At 38.3% G+C, this 18,080-nt stretch overlaps 1 protein-coding gene and 1 long non-coding RNA gene across 20 annotated transcripts in view; one reads left to right on the top strand and one right to left on the bottom strand.

Annotated features, from left to right (window-relative positions):
- LOC103279515 (uncharacterized) overlaps window positions 1–9,408 on the bottom strand; it is a 97,533-nt gene extending 88,125 nt beyond the window's left edge. For both annotated transcript variants that reach the window (XR_506845.3, XR_001730565.2), the window contains exon 1: window positions 9,265–9,408. This is a non-coding gene — a long non-coding RNA (uncharacterized LOC103279515). The remainder of the gene's footprint in view (window positions 1–9,264) is intronic.
- cadps (calcium dependent secretion activator) overlaps window positions 1–18,080 on the top strand; it is a 445,008-nt gene that overhangs the window by 370,443 nt on the left and 56,485 nt on the right. For all 18 annotated transcript variants that reach the window (XM_062969670.1, XM_062969676.1, XM_062969674.1 and 15 more), the window contains 2 exons: window positions 1,787–1,870; window positions 12,473–12,505. In XM_062969670.1, the coding sequence (XP_062825740.1) occupies window positions 1,787–1,870; window positions 12,473–12,505 (117 nt within the window). The remainder of the gene's footprint in view (window positions 1–1,786; window positions 1,871–12,472; window positions 12,506–18,080) is intronic.

Genomic DNA, 18,080 nt, shown 5'->3' with positions numbered 1-18,080 from the left:
CCCCCTAACCCCACATTCAATCTAAATCTATCCATTTTCTAAGTTGTGAATATAAAATATGTTTCACAGACTGGCCATTTATGCACACAATGTCTATTACTCATTTTTAATTAAAGAAATATGTAGGAAATCTTCTATATGCATTCCAAGGCTACTGTGATAATTTTAGAGGAAGAAAGCAAGAAGGCTGGTATTGAACCTCATTCATATCCAGAGAAAATTACTCTGCAGTATTATATGTGTATGTAATGAAAGTTTAAGCCACAACTAATGTTCTCCTTTGACATAAGATTATGAAATATTTTAAGAGTACAGCAGCCATTTAACAAGAGAACCACTTCATCTTTCAGTTTTCAGGAAGGAAAACTTATTACAACACGAACTTTAACTTTAACTTAAAATGTATGATTGCAGTTCTTCATTAACCTTAATTACCCGAACCTGCAGAACACTGTAAGGGACAGAGTTATGATTACCATACATACTGTGCTCATGTATAGGTCAACCTCACGTATAAGTCAAGGGCAGATGTTGGGGTCAAAATTACGGATTTTGATATGAGCCATGGATAAGTCGAGGGTTTTTCCGTGGAGAGGGGAAAGCACCAAAGCTGTCACCCTTGGCACTATCACCTAGTCATTCTTAAAGGCCAGAAGTAGTGCCATGGCAGAGAGAGTAGAGGAGGTTGGAGCTTCTTTTAGGTTCTCCCAGGACTGACTGATCTCTCGCCTTTTTCCACTCTGCTCAGAGAAGGGAGTGGCTCCTTTTTGATAGAGAGTTAAGGTACAATACTTCCACTAACTAGTGGATAAGTTGACCCAGTTTTGGCGAGTCAATAAGTCTAAATTTTCTAGACTTGTATATGAATATTTACTAATCAGTTTGATAATAATGACGAGAAGCAGGATAATTCTTGCACTGTATGCTTGAGAGCTGAACTGTAATTAGCTTTCACAGTGCACAGCATCAACATAACAATCTTTTCTTCAGTGTATCCAGGATGACTTATGTTGGTGTGGTACATTGTGACCACATCAAGTATGTGGTCTGTTTATTATAAAAGTTGGCTTCATTCATTAATTCCTTCATTTGGTTTTGATTAACAAACATTGAAAAATATTGTGATATCTCAAAGCAAGAACATTGTGTCGCTAAAACAGAAACCAAAATTAGATCTCCAAATTACTTGAAGATGGAAATATTTTAGGTTAAAAAAAGAGGAAGAAATATTTGAAATGCTTCTCCTTTGAAATTGCCTGATTTCCAGTTCCCCAACAAATAAATAAACATTATCTCAAAAAATTATGGTTATCTCAAGGAGCCAGCTATGCCTCCTGTTATACACTATTTATAGCTAATAATTAATTTATACACATCTGAATTAAAACTATATGCTGCCAAAAAAGAAAAGACTGCCGTTGATTCTGTTTATGGACTCATTCCATGATCTAGCTAGTATTTTAGGGAGGAAATGTTGGTTGTAGATAATATAAAACCTTTATTCTACAATAATCAGATCATTTACACACACACACAATGCCTAGGTTTCCATTTTCTTCTACAAGGAATTTCTCTGCTAGACAGAGGACAGAATTTTATATCTATATCATCTTAGTGACATTTGGTTTCCAACTGACAGTTTTCATCCTAATCGGTAGATACACATGTAAAATCCCTTAAACCTCAACAGACTTACTTCTGATCTGCTCAACTGTAATCATAATTTGAGAAAATTCTGGTTTAGGATTTATTTTTGTGTGTGTGATTGAAATCTGTCTGTTTTCAGTTTGTCACCATTCTGGAAGGAGTCCTAGCCAAACTATCCAGATATGACGAAGGGACATTGTTTTCCTCTTTCCTCTCATTTACTGTAAGTTGCCCCCATTATGGTTCCTTCTTTTATGTATTCAGCTTTGTAATATTTTGCTTGGAAAAGGGGGAAAAAAACATTGCACCGTCTACTTTTAATGTATCCAATGTTCATGCCTTTAAGATCTTGATGACTGAATAATGATCCTTCAAATCACAAGAAAATTACTTGTACAGTCTATATGGTGTAAAATTTGGAGAAGCCAAACCAGCCTGTGTCCAGCCAGTGCTGAGAACCATATACATGTTGAAGTGGGAATGATTGTATATAGAGTTGTTTAAATGTAATTGAGTTATAGTGTTGCAATGTGAGCTGGAGATTGCATCATGCACTGTCTGCTGTCCACTATGCGAGTGTGTAAAGAGTTAACTGTGTATTGCGCTCTGACAATACACCCTACTTTCAATTCCATGATAAGAGTGGCATGTATTAATAAAATGGAAAAAAATAATACAGGTAAGTTAAGTATATATTGTGTATCCCTTATACAAAATGCTTGGGAACAGAAGTGTTTTGGATTTCAGATTTTTGGTGATTTTAGAATATGTGTATATAATGAGATTTCTTGGAGGTGGGACCCAAGTCTAAACATGAAATTTGTTTATATTTCACATATATTTTAATGTATACCTTGATGGTCATTTTATGCAATATATTTAATACCTTTGTACATGAAACAAAGTTTGCATACACTGAAACATCAGAAAAAAAGGTTTCACCATCCCAGCTATCTATGTGTACAGTTTTGGATTTTGGGATATTTCAAATGTCAGAATTCCAGATAGCTCTGTAGTGGCAACACAAGTCCTAGCAGACCAATAGATATTCTGAAAATTCCAGCTCTTCTTTGGTAGATACTACCTCTCTGGTATTATGCTACGTTGTTTGCAGTAAGTAGCATGGATGTTCTGACTAATTTCAGTTGTGCCAATGGAATTTGGGGTACATCCAATTGGCTATAAATTAGGAGGATGAAGTGTTCATTTATCATTTGTAATATGTCACAGTCCTAGCACAAAAGGTTTGTGGCCTGTACTGGCTCTTCATCAGATCCACAAAGCTGGTGATTATTGGCACAAGTTGTTTAGCCTGAGTAGTTAGATTTCCACGGTAGCTATGGATATGCCCTGGGCACTCAAAAAAAGATGCATTGCCAAAGCAGGAGCTCAAGAACCTGCAGTCCAGGCATGACTATAGATGCCTAGATTGGAATGACAAGAGCTGGAAGTGAAGAACAAATTTATCCCAAAGTGACTATACCTTTCTGAAAAACTGGAATAGACAAAAAATAGGTAGTGGCAATCTGACATGTAGATAAATAATGGAGAGCAAGGATGAACTTGACTTCTCATTGGTCTTGCTCTTGTAATATAATAATCTTTTATAGCTGTTCCTTCCTCTTAAGTATCACAATACAATAATACTTCTACCTTATTTAGCTATTTCCAGAAGCAGCCTTTCAACGGTTGCCACTGATCATCCTTTAGAGCAGGGGTCCCCAAACTACAGCCTGTGGGCCACATGCGACCCATCAAAGCCATTTATCCAGCCCCCACAACAGCAGCTCCCTCCTCCTCCACCGAGGAAGGCACATGCGGTGCAAAGGAGAAAGAGGGAAAGGCGTGCACCTTTCCCTCCTCCCTCGCTCTGAGCACGCCTTTCCCTCCTCCCTCGCTTCGCATTCACCATTTCTGCCGCCGCCGCCGATAAAGGAATGTGCATCCCTTGCCCCGCGCACACCTTTCCTGCTGCTGTCGCTGAGTAAGTCCGGCCCTCCAAGGTCTGAGGGATATTGAACTGGCCCCCTGTTGAAAAAATTTGGGGACCCCTACTTTAGAGGAATAAACTAAGATTTTAAACCAGATTTTGAAGTTGATTCAAGATCAACCGCTCCGAGCCAAACTGGGAGTAGCGGTATACAAGTCTAATAAATAAATAAGATCCATATCACTATATTGGCATTAAACCAAAGTTTAATGGTTTAATGGCAGGCTATAATTAAATTAAACCAGGACATAAGCATTGAGGAATAGAAAGGACCCTGGGATCCTATCAATCATTCTAGTTTTTAAAGAAGCCTAATCTGGTGGCGCAGTGGGTTAAACCACTGAGCTGCTGAATTTGCTGACTGAAAGGTCAGTGGTTCAAATCCGGGGTGAGTCCACGCTGTTAGCCCCAGCGTCTGCTAACCTAGCAATTTGAAAATATGCAAATGTGAGTAGATCAATAGGTACCACTCTGATGGGAAGGTAATAGTACTCCATGTAGTCATGGCGGCCACATGACCTTGGAGGTGTCTACGGACAATGCTGGCACTTCGGTTTAGAAATGGAGATGAGCACCAACCCCCAGAGTCGGACATAACTAGACTTAATGTCACGGAAAAACCTTTACCTTTATTTATCTGAACATCTGAGCTCAGCCAAATAAAAACTGTACAGGAGAGTCTCACTTATCCAATATAAATGGGCCAGCAGAATGCTGGATAAGCAAATGTGTTGGATAATAAGGAGGGATTAAGGAAAAGCCTAATAAACATCAAATTACGTTATGATTTTACAAATTATGCACCAAAACATTATGTTTTACAACAAACTGACAGAAAAATCAGTTCAATACACGGTAATGTTATGTAGTAATTACTGTATTTATGAATTTAGCACCAAAACATTGCAATGTATTCAAAACATTGACTACAAAAACATTGGCTACTAACAAATTAACTACAAAGAAAAATAGAATTGCATAAAATGAATTTACAATAACATTATCCGAAATTAAATCCATAAAAAGTTCAGTCCTTGCTGCCTAGAGAAACAGCTGTGGATCTGGGCGGGAGGCAGACTGCGTTGGATAATCCAGAACATTGGATAAGCGAATGTTGGATAAGCGAGAGACTACTGTATTTATAGGCCTTTCATATTATCCATAAAGGACACAAAACATCAGTATTTTAATATGTGGATTTGATTTAGAACAATAAGAAAAACAAATCCTTATAAAAGTCAATTTGCACACTCTTTCCACTGTATCCAAAAGCCAGTGATCTCAAACAACACCGTGGTCAAAGCATTAAAAAAAATATCTTGAAAGAGCCAGGCTTCTACCAACTTCTTTTATCAAACGTTGTCCAGTTTCTCAGAAAATGACATGTCACTAGGGGTCTTATGACAAGCTGTTTTATCACCTAGTAGGAAACCTTCATTTTCATTCCTTGCTGTGAAATTCCACCTAAAATTAATGCATCAGTTGTCCAAATAGCATTCTCACTAACCACATCATTATGAAATATTTCTTGGATTTTTTTTCTACGTGGGCTTTCATGTTACCTTTTGTTAGATAGCTGAAGTAAGATGTTTTCTACAATCCATAATATTTCTTAGACTTGCCAGTCCACTCATTCGATAAGAATGTCTACTTATAAAATGAATTGCTACCAATCTGATGACAGCTGTCAAAGTTCCATTTAATCTGAAGAGTTGCTTCTCTATGAAGAAAAAAATGAATTAAGTGCTACATTAATTAAAACTACAGAGTGCATTTTACCCCTGGGAGAGATTACTGGCAATCGTATTGTTATTCTACACATTTTTTGTCATAAAGGGAAAGATTTCATGCAAAAAGTCACATAATTTCTGAAGAGCTAAAAATCACACAGCATCCAGCACTTTGGAAATCACAATAAATGTAGCCAAATTTTATTCTAAAGAAAAACAAGCAATTGTGATTGGTGTGTATGTATATGCATGCATGCATGGGTTTTAAGCACTGGGTGTTTTGGGGAAAGAGAATGTGGGGGATAAACTGAGAAATGGTATGTTATCTCTTTAATTTAGTAGATTTTAGTTTTATTGTGTTCTACTTCCATGACTATTTTTTCTGGCTTATGTCTGTGTACAATTATTTATAGGTACACATCTAGTTATTAACTTTATATTCCTAGTCTTATTAAAATAGCTGAAGATTAAGGTAGTTTGGTATGTAAATATCTGTTTGTTTGTTTTATATGCAATTTTTTTGTCAAAGTAGGACCCCAGGCAGCTTCCAAAATCAATACGTTAAATTATATATCATACAAATGAAAAACAAAAAAATAATATGATGCACTTTAAAAATCAATTTAAAATATACACGAGGTTAAAATATATAAAACATGCCCTATAAAAATGAGATATAGATATATAAGCCAAGGAGCCCCTGATGGTGCAGGGCTGGGCTGCTGAACTTGCTAATTGAAAGGTCAGCAGTTTGAATCGAGGGACCAGGGTGAGCTCATGCTGTTATCCCCAGCTTCTGCCAACCTAGCAGTTTGAAAACATGCCAATGTGAGTAGATCAATAGGTACCACACCGGCAGAAAGGTAACAGCACTCCATACAGTCATGCCAGTCACATGACCTTGGAGGTGTCTACGGACAACGCTGGCTCTTCGGCTTAGAAATAGAGATGAGCACAAGCCCCTAGAGTTGGACACAACTAGACTTAATGTCAGGGGAAAACCTTTACCTTTAGATATAAGATAGATAAATGAGATTACAGCAACTCAGCTATTTGTGTTCCTATTACTGTTGCAAGAGGCAAAGCAAGATGAACATGCCTCTGAAAGAACAATGTAGTTTTATTGCTAGGAACAAGTTTTGACAGTGTCCTGCTTGAAGTGGTACAAAACTCTCAAAAGACTATAGAAAGACCAAAAATATCTTAGGCAATGAAGTTCTGCAATACTCCCTTCAACTTTTGAGAAAGTTATTGCCTGTACACAGGCTGGGATGAATGCTCAGTGTAGTTAAAGTCACAATTCCTGAAAATAAACATTATTCCTGAAGATTAGGCATCTGTATACATAATGTGTACATAAGGAGCAACTCCAGTATTAAGAAGAAAAGGTGGGGCAGTTTCATACATGCAACAACACTGACAATTCTGAGAGCTGCTGAAAGTTTTATTTCCAGCATGAGAAACTGAACCTTTTGCTGCTGACAGTTGTCCCAGGAGTTTCTTACTCCGTTCAGTTCTATTTTTCTGCCAAACAGGGAAAGTAACTGAGCAAACACGGCAAAGAAAAACAGAAGACGTGGAGCTAAAAGGCAAATTTGGGAACCATACAACATTAAAATGCATTTTACTATTGACCTAAAAGCATATTCATACTAGGCGTGCGCATTTCAGGTGAATCACTATCAGTTTCTACTAGCCAGACACCAGAAGCCCCCCATACCCATTTCCATGTGCCTCCCAAAAATAGGCACTCTGCCGAACAAGCGTTTTCGTTCCGCATCAGAAAAAGAGGCTCTTTTCATCCCATTAGCAGCAATGAGGAACGTACGAGACTCCCCTTTCCCCTGGGAGCCTTTCCTTTCTTCTCTTCAAGGGAGCCTAGGTGTCAGCAACAAAGTTAAGAAAGCACCCTATCCAGCCCATTATGGGCGGGGGGGGGGGAGGCTTCCCGCAGATTCCCTTTCCATATTCCCACAGATTCCCTTTCCATTAAGACCTGGACTTAAAAAAGCATCAGAGTTAAAATACCACTCTTTCTGGATCCTTTTCCTCCTGCTTGTAGAGAAGGAGACAGGATTTAATGCTTCTTAAAGCTGTTTCTACTTTAGAGGAGTGGCAGGTGTGTGCGTTCTTCCTTTCCCAGCACTAGCAGCATGCCACATAGCTTTCCAAGGCATTTTAAGGAGGTCCAGAAAAGGAAGAGTGATGACCTGGAGCTCAGTGGAGCTATCATCCGTGGACTACCTTAAAAATCCCCTCTCTTGCCTGCAATCTCCTTTCTGCTTGGCGTTTTGCTTCCTTAAAGTTTTTTCTACTTTCTACTCTAGAGGAGAAGTAGGCTTCTCTCTTTGATTGCTGGGATTACTATTATTAATTATTATTATTATCTTTTAGAAGTATTTTCTAAAGGAGAGGAAGGGAAGGAAAATGTAAGCTAAAAGTATGACTCTCCAGGTTCCCAAACATGCATACACCACACCCACCATCCCTCAGGTCCCCAACTCCCAGTCAGTCCCACTAAATCAGTGGTTCTCAACCTGTGGGTCCCCAGATGTTTTGGCCTACAACTCCCAGAAATCCCAGTCAGTTTACCAACTGTTAGGATTTCTGGGAGCTGAAGGCCAAACCATCTGAGGACCCACAGGTTGAAAACCACTGCACTAAATAAAAATAATCAGAAAAATAAAGGAAAATCAAAAAGATTCAACTCTGATGTCAAATAAGGGAGGAGGAGCCATGATCGGCTGCCACGTGGTCCCTGTTCAGATGGAAATCCATGATGGCTGGACCCTTGCATTACAGATACTGGATCAAACCAAAGGAATCAGATTGGCTGAAGGGAATGGCTAAAATCGGATCCAGGCTCAAGTCTAATTCACATCCACAACAAATAAATGCTAGTATAAGTTTTTACAGCTGCTGTTTTAAAGAGAAAAGTTAGATTCCCAAGAGGGCAGAAATTATCCAGAAGAACAGCGATATCCAAGATGCATTGTGGACTTTTCATGGATATCCAAGAATCAGCAGAAGAGTAACCCTTCTTGTTTACATGGCAGAAACATCTTCAGATACTCCCTATCTCCAACATTTCAAACCTTTTCAAAAATCTGAAACACATAATAACTTATAATTGATAATTTTTAAATGCTAACTTAATCTAAGAAAGTAATTTACTTATATATGTTGCTGCCACATTTTTGTGCTTTCTAACTTCCAGTGAGTACTGATAATGCAGGGACCTGATTTCCACTGGCAAGACCATTTGAACCTATCTATCTTGTTGCTCCTAGAAGTACATTCACACATTCATACTTGCTATCTCATTCAAACTTTCTTTCAGCAGAGATAGTATTAGTACTACATTTAGCTTAGATATTATTAGTAAGCATTACCTTAAAATTAATATTTATTAGTTCTATTGTTAGTATTACCACTATTAGTGATTGTCATCCTGGGATCTTTAGAAAGAGGGAAGGATATGCATATTTTACTAAAAAATGTAACAATGAAATATATATTAATTTTCATTGCAAACTGTGTAGGATTTGATTAAAATACTTTGATTAGTAAATAAACAAGTAGTAGTAGTAGTAGTAATATTGGTTACTCATTTTAATATTTCAGTTTATACACCCCCACAAGAATTCACAGCTACTAACCTAATTTCTGTTAAGCAACGTTCTATGTAATATTAGATTATATAACAATCAATGTAATTATGTAACAATCTGTGTAATTTATTCATCACAAGATGCAGGTTTGTGTGTGTATGTGTTGTATTTAGACTATTTTAGCTTCAGAAATATTTAGAAGCAGGTGAGCATTTTAGAACCCAAACAAGAATCATGATCAGTGATGTATTCTAATTAAATGCATACTTGTTACAGAAATGCTCACCCTTGCAGATGGGATGCATTATGGTACCTTCATAAAAGGGTCCCTCTGTCCATCTGGAAGCTGTTAGATTCTCTGAGTAAGAAATTCATGGGAATATATCCCTCCCTCCCCCAATCCAAGGTCTGTTGCCAGCTGCAGATACAACCCAGCTGTATATACTACTTATCAAGAAAGGCAGCAGAGAAGAAATAAGGGCTTTTTATATTAGCAGTGTCATAAGCTTTAAAATGATATAGCACCCTTTGTATTATTGTTGTTGCTGTTGTTATTTAATGTAGTGCCATCAAATGTACATAATGCATTCCCAAAAGTGCAACATAGAAGGGTAAATTACGCATTTCAGTAGGCTGAGAACTTTCAAAATATTGAATCTCCAAGTCCCAAATGCGCCATACCATATAATCAAATCCAGGAATCTTACATGTGAACTTACAATGAAAGATCACCCTCTACATGGATGAATGTTACTGCTTTATTCATTGTCACAGCTCCCCTTTTTGGAGCTGCTGCAATCACAAAAATCACAGCATGCTATAGATGCGTAGCATAGTTTCATTCCTGTTCTTTCACATAACTTTCTTCAGCACATAACTTGTGCGCCAACTGCAACCATACCTCATGAAGTCTGATCTGTCCATGGTGGTCCATGCCTTAGTTACCTCTAGACTGGACTATTTCAATGCTCTCTATGTGGGGCTGCCCTTGAAGACGGCCCAGAAACTCCAACTAGTCCAACGTTCGGCAGCCAGGCTACCAACCGGAGCAAACTACAGGAAGTGGTTTACCCCCCTGTTTAAGAAGCTCCACTGGCTGCAGTTTACTTTCTGGGCCCAATTCAAGGAGATCACCTATAAATCCCCGAATGGTTCGGGCCACACCTACCTTTGTGATCGCAATTACTCCTATGAACCTGCGCAATCTCTTTGTTCATTGGGGGAGACCCTCCTCTCACTCCCACCTCTGTCACAAGTGCGGTTGGTGAGGACTAGAGGGAAGGCTGACATAAGAAATATGGACAGACTGACTTTTCTACTAGCAAAAAAATAAAGGAATCCCAATTAAAGAAACAAATTGGAATAAAGTGATGGAAGAACAAAAACAGACTGAGAAGAAAAGAAAAGAAAAATAGAAGGGAAAAGGGAAAAAAAGGGATAGAAGAAGAGAGAAGGAAAGATAACTCCAACAGAAGGGAAAAATCAAAAAAGAAGAAAAGGAGAGTAGAATTAAAAAAGGTTTAGGAATGGGGGAAAAAAGATAGGTGAACCACCCTGATGAAACTGCCAAGAAGTCACTTTGAAACTGCCAAGAATATAATTACTGCAAATAAATAAATAAATAAATAAATCACTTTTAAAATTTCTTTTTTTTCTTTCTCTCTTTCCCTCTTCATATTTTTTTCTTTTTTTTCTTTTTTCGTCTCTTGCTTCCCCCGCCCCCCTCTTATTTTCTCTCCCATGCTGGGAGGATACTTTTAATGATTTGTAAAACCAATAAAGATTATTTTTTTAAAAGGACTAGAGAGAAGGCTTTCTCCGTGGTGGCCCCCCCGGCTCTGGAACTCGCTCCCCAGGGAAATCAGGCAAGCCTCCACCCTAGTAGTATTTAGGAAGAGCTTAAAAACCCTGCTCTTCCAACAGGCTTTTGGAGAATGAATTTCTCATCCCTATGACAGACCCCATTCCAGCGACCATTTTCCTACTTGTTACTCTTTACCTGCCTATCAGTTTGATAAAACCACAGGGCCCACCCAATTCCAAGTTGCTCTCTCATTGATTGTAGCACTTTAGCCAATTACTTATCCCCTGTGTTTACAAAACTCACTTGGTGTACTTTGCCCAGTTGTTTTTATGACTTTTATCTTGGTGCCTAAATCATGTTTTTATTACGGTCACCTTAAAAAAATTTATTATGTTAATATGTTGATTTTATATTGTTTTGTTATACTGTATTTTGTTATACTGTATTTTGTTTATTTTGTTTTTGTAATTATCCGGGCTTGGCCGCATGTAAGCCGCCCCAAGTCCCTTCAGGGAGATGAAGGCAGGGTACAAAAATAAAGTTGTTGTTATTATTATTATTATTATTATTATTATTATTATTATTATTCAGAGCAGACCTGTCAGTACTCAGATGAGGAACCGTCTGAGTACTGATAAGCAACCAGTTGTAGGTATCAACCACCCTGCTTGTTACCCAAGGTTGCGGTCCTGCAAATACATCCATAACTTAGTGTGGAAGAGGATAATGACCAATATATCTCATACAATATACAATATAATCCCATACCTGCATGGGATACGTTCCTGAGGTTTGCATTAATAACAGTGAACCATACTGAAACAAAGGACTTCTGATCCAAAAATGGTAGAGTCACATGGGAAGACCTATGGCAGTGGTTCTCAACCTGGGGTCCCCAGATGTTTTTGGCCTACAACTCCCAGAAATCCCAGCCAGCTTGCCAGCTGTTAGGATTTCTGAGAGTTGAAGGCCAAAAACATCTGGGGACCCCGGGCTGAGAACCACTTAGCTAGGGTGATTTTATGGTGATCAGCCTTCTTCTTCTTCTTCTTCTTCTTCTTCTTCTTCTTATTATTATTATTATTATTATTATTATTATTATTATTATTAATTCATTTCTATTCCGCTTTTCTCCCGTGGGTGGTATTCAAAGCAGCGTACAACATATATAATTCATACAAATACATCCAACCACAATACATAATAAGTTAAAACACCATATCCCGATATAAAAAACCCAATTAACATATCAAATAAAACAATTTTTAAAACTTACAGCAAGCACCATTTAAAGATATCTATAACCTCTGATCACTTTGGTTATTTGTCAAGTATTATCAAAATATTTATCAGACTGGTGGTGTATATCTGTGGTTTCAGGTAACTGCGGTCCAGCTGGAAACACAAATACAAGGCTCTTCCTATACATGTCACAAGTGTTTTTCTGCGCATTGTATTATATAACCTCAGCAATACATTTTGCTTCATTATAAAATATTATTCAGTGCCAAATGAGTTGCAGTACCACTATCTTGGATATTTTTAAATGTCAAACAATATAGAACTTTGAATTAAGGTGATCAGTATATGGAATATTTTGTCATACTCTGTTCTCCAGTTTGTATATTGTTAATACATATATCATGAAAGTACAAACTTTAATCTAAAGTCAGTAATGTTTGTATTTCAGGTGAAGGCAGCTTCCAAATATGTGGATGTACCCGTAAGCATTATTTAAATATTCTTTGTCTATCTCATTCTCTTTCTTTCTTTATATGTATTCTCTCTCTCTCTCTCTCTCTCTCTCTCATTCTCTCTCTCTCTCTCCCCCCCCCCCCCCATGTGTGATCATGTTGCACCTTCATGGTCAGTGATAGCTAACCCTTTACAATGATTACTTCTATGCACACATACAGATAGACACACAAACACATATACGAGCATATATACATATACCCTTGTTTAGCCAATGGTGGAGTGTAAACTTAAGGCTTTCAAAAAAATCGAATTCATTCTGAATGTTTCCCATATCTTCTTGTCAAATGCATCATATGGTGTTTATGACCCAGTAACATGTAAAATGTGATGTGGTGAGGAGTATGGAACAAAAGCTGTGCAAACCTCCAGAATTCACCCTTTCTTATGAATCCATAATTAAGTAGCTACAGTTGCTTTAATAGTTGTAATTGTAATAATTGTAATAGTTCAAAAGTGAAAGAGGAGCCAAGTATGAACAAAATGTAAAGTGAGGAGCTGTCGTTTCAACACTATATGCAATTTTATTGTGAACCCTGACACATGTGAATTGCCTCTAGCCTCACTCCATAACTGAATGGGCAACTGAATAGGCTTTGGAGTATTTGGTTATATCCAGCAATGGAAAAAAGGACATCCTACAGTATAACCATATCCATGCAGGACATGTTTTTGGATTTACCATGGTAATGCAAAACTATGGCTAACAGTGAACCCTATTAAAATGAAGGACTTCTGGCCCAAGAGTACTATAGAACTATACTGGAGAATGCCTATTTAAAATAGGGGTTTTAGGCATGGGTAATTGAACATTCATATATTGGTCCCATGGATACAGGAGTTGTACTGTATTCTACAATATCATTTGAATTCTAAAAGAAGACATGGTATTTTTGCAGCATGTGCAAAGATTACTAGATTGCTGGAGAACAAGCCCTATGAGGAGCGGCTTAAAGAGCTGGGCATGTTTAGCCTGCAGAAGAGAAGGCTGAGAGGAGACATGATAGCCATGTACAAATACGTGAAGGGAAGTCATAGGGAGGAGGGAGCAAGCTTGTTTTCTGCTGCCCTGCAGACTAGGACACGGAACAATGGCTTCAAACTACAGGAAAGGAGATTCCACCTGAACATCAGGAAGAACTTCCTCACTGTGAGAGCTGTTCGACAGTGGAACTTTCTCCCCCGGGCCGTGGTGGAGGCTCCTTCTTTGGAGGCTTTTAAGCAGAGGCTGGATGGCCATCTGTCGGGGGTGCTTTGAATGTGATTTCCTGCTTCTTAGCAGGGGGTTGGACTGGATGGCCCATGAGGTCTCTTCCAACTCTACTATTCTATGACTCTATGATTCTATGATTCTAATGTGTGCAAATGTCACCTAGAATGAATGAATGAAGTTTTCAAATATTTTACTTTCTGGAATTGAAGTATTGGTTTTAATTGTGTACAAAGATAACAATGGCTTTCTACAGGCAGCACACATTTCTACTTCTTTCCATAAGAGAGTTTGGGAAGGATGCATACAGTATTTCTTCAGCTGAAAGACACCATTGATTGCAAGATGCAACCTAATTTCAGTAACAACAACAACAACAAAATACATCAGATACACCTGAAGTTCTAAAATGTACCACATTTTAGGGATTTTTATATAGGAAAAAAAGTGTTCCTTAGAATTGAAGCATACAGTAGATGTATACACACTCCTCTGCATCCTCCAGCAATCACCACTAAGAGTCCTTCCAGACAAGACTGAATCCCAGGAGGAACTAGAATATTTAATCCCATTTCCTCCCAGGATTCAGGCCCACACCTACCCTGAACCCTAGGCTGTCCCTTTGAGGGGGTGCTACATGCCCTTCCAAATCAACCAGCCAACTCCCCATTTATTAGGGTTGTGCCTTTGTATGAAATTACTTACCGTTTCTGTTTGTTCCATTCGTATGGCTCCATTTCCATTTCTGTCCACTGCTTATGGAAATGGGCGCCTATACAAATGGGCTTTTCCGTCCAAGGTCAGAAAAAAACAAAAGCAATCAGGCCTTGGGTGGCTAAGCGCCAGGCCCTGCGAACTGGGCCTATGAGCTATCGAGCGCTCGATAGTGTCTACAGTGTCTACAGTTGAGCGCTCGACAGTAGGCCCAGCAGCCATAGCCTACAATCGAGTGCTTGTGTTGCACCCCAAGACAGTGTGAACACCCGAAAACCAGGCAGGAGCCAATATAACACACAAACTGTTTATTGAAGCGGAGTATGTATGTGTGTGTGTGTGTGTGTGTGTGTGTGTATATATATATATATATATATATATACACATTTAAGGTGGAATAGTCAGAGTAAGTAATAGTCCATAATATATAGTCAGTTGCAATTCAGAAAGGGTTTATCAATGTCCAGTTTGTAATCCACAAGTGAAGCTCGATAGCTTCCTTTAGAAATCAAAGTTTGTCTATGAAGCAATAGCAGAAAACAAAGCACTGCAAATCTGCTTGAAAAGTCCCGTAGCAAAGTCAAGGAAGCAAGGTAAACAAAGCAGAGTCAATCTCGATTCAGGAACAAGGAAGTCGCGATAATAAGGCAATGTCTACTCAGGAGTCGCGGCTTGGCGCAGCTCGCCTGAAACTGGAAACTCGGCACAAATTCAGAAGACAAGGCAAGGAGCTGGAAACTGGAACCTCTTCCGAGGAAAGGCAAAGTTGACACTGCAATGAGAATAGTGTGAGGAGTACTTTTAACAGAATCCCAAGTCTGCAAGAATTAGGGAGTACAGGACCCACACAGTTCTCATGGGAAATTTAATCATTAGCCAATTTGAGAGCGAGTCTTTGACTTCTTCTCATCACTTGTTTCCTGCTCCTATCTTTCATTACAAAATCTCTCCGATCAAAAGTTCCATTCTCCCCCATGTCTGTACTATCTGGTACAGGTAACACTGGAGAGACTTTGGAATGTTCATCAATTAGCGGATCCTGTAATTCCACAATATCCGGCACCTGCAAGGCCATGGGGCCTGGAACTGAAGCAGGAATGCCCTCGAAATCCATCACCTCATCTGTTTCTACCTCTCGATGAAACGTGGGCCATGATGACTGAGCCACAACAGCTCGATGCTTATAGGCTCTGGCTGACGGGCTTACGGTTGAGCACTCAAAGGCAGGCCCAGCAGCCAGAGCCTACAATCAAGCTTGCGATGCTCTTGGGCCCGGCTCTGTGAGTTGGGCCTATGAAGATTGAGTGTTCGGTGCTTGACAGTAGGCCTGAAAGCCGGGCCTACGAGTTATTGAGTGCTTGATGCTCATAGGCCCAGCAGGCAGGGCCTGTGAGTATCAGGATTCCGCTGCTTGGCTGAAGGCCCTGAGAGTCAGGGCCTACAGCCAAGAGACAAAAATCAGCTGGCTAAACAGTTACCTTTTTAAAAAATTCATTTCAGTTTCTTTTGTTCCTGTGGGGTTGTACCATTATGTGCAATCCGAATGGACGAAACGCTACAAAACCACAAAAGAAACAGATGAAACAGGATTCGAGCCCAACCCTACAATTTACCCTCAAGGCTTACCTGAGGGGTCTGGCTGCATGCTCAGGTCCCCCTGTCAAAAGGAGACCTGGGGCCTCTGACGGATCTTGATTGGAAAAGGGTTCTAAAGTGGAGAGTGGTTAAGAATTTTTCAATAAGATTAAAAGAAAATGTATACAAAGTCATATGGAGGTGGCATACCACACCGGTTAAACTACACCAGATAGACAGGAAGCAAAGTAACCTCTGTTGGAGATGTGGCATGCACAAAGGGACATATTTACATCTATGGTGGGAATGCCCCCAGTTGAAGAGATTTTGGAATAGCATATTTATAGAAATAGGTAACATTATAGGATTAAACATCACTCCGGATGCTAGGTTAGCATTATTAATGAATTGGTGATTATTTTACTTACAGTGGTGAAACTTATAATTGCAAGGAATTGGAAGATAGTAACCAATCTTACACTGGAAGCATGGTATGGGGAGGTATGGAATGTAGCCTTAAATGATAAACTATCAATGGAAATGAGGGTGTTCAGGGGGGAAACTAATAGATCTGATTTTGATTTATACTGGTCAGTTTTTATTAAATATGTTCTAGAAAGTGAAAAAGGAAAACAATACAATCTTGCTGGTCAAGAATTTTGGATATGACATTTGTTTAATGGTTGATTTATGAATTATATGGTAAAGGAAAGGATACCTGTTCAGGCCTTGGTTGGGGGGGGGGGTTTATATGTCTGTAAAATGTTCATTGTTTTTGTGTTTTGTTTCACTGTAAGTTGTTAATGTATGTAAATAAAAATTATTATATTGGGGGGGGGGGACTAAAAAGAAAGAAAGAAGCTCCTGGAACATCAAAACAGTAAAGTCAGAACTGAATTATCCTATAAAGTCTAAAGTCTCTTGTAAGGCTTACTTGTTACTTCCAAAACATTTATTTGGACAACTAACTTTGGGTTATTGGAGGCATCTTTTGTCTATTTTTAACATTTTTAAATGGTTTCAAATTTAGACTCATAAAAATATAACAACTAGCATACTTTATGTTATTCTTTCTAATCTCGTATAGGTTTTTTTAAAAATTGCATTGTTTTATCTTTTCACTTATCTTTCAATTGCTTTTAGAATTTTATTGTGAATTTTGCATTATTTTGGAAGCTAGCTTGGATCCCATTCAAGGAGAAAAGCAGCATATAAATACAACAAATAAATACATAAATAAATCACTTTTAATATAATATTTTAAACTCTGTTTTTAAATTAGGCCACAGAGTTAAAGGCCTTAATCACACAGAGTTCTGTAATAGATTATAAATGTTAAACCATTCCACCAGTTAACAAAAATAGATCATCTTGTGCTAATTGGTCTTTTAATATTTGTAATACTTTTCTTAGTTTTTGGCATATGTTAACTTTAATGGAGGATTTTAATAGGCAAATGGTGAAATGGTGATGTGCACACTGAAGGCAATCTTGAGGGTATTTCTGGAAAATAACTACATTATTTCATTTTTTAAAAGGGCAAATGGTGCTGCAGCTTTCTCTTTAGAGCTTGGATTATAATGAAGAGAGCCCTTCAAGATCTCAAGAAAAGCACTCTGCTTACCAGGAATTAACATTTAAATTAAGTTTAAGTGTAGTATATAAATCTTGGTTGGAATCAGGGATTATGACTGATAAAGCAGGAGACACTTGCCGACAGACATTTTGTGCTTTAGATTTACAAACAGGAACAACTGCTTTTTAACCATTGTCTATTTGTGTCTATTCACATTTGTCATGTCTATTCACATTTGTCAAGATGTATACCCAACGAGAAGTTTGTTTTGTGAGCAGTCTTAAACTGTAGAGCTTACTAGAATAGATCTTCAAAGCTACATTAAGGGCGAGTTTATTTTGTTTTCCCACAGTGAAAACATTGCCTCTGATTTTACAATAATTGTCCCTCTCTCTATACGTATATATTTGTATCCTGTTTTTCAAATTGCTTAAGAAGACAATCTGATAAAATAAACTAAGTTGAGAG

Source organism: Anolis carolinensis, chromosome 2, assembly GCF_035594765.1.
Source record: "Anolis carolinensis isolate JA03-04 chromosome 2, rAnoCar3.1.pri, whole genome shotgun sequence".
NCBI lineage: Eukaryota > Metazoa > Chordata > Lepidosauria > Squamata > Dactyloidae > Anolis > Anolis carolinensis.
Note: the sequence above shows the minus strand (reverse complement) of the source record. Positions and strands in the feature narration are given on the sequence as shown.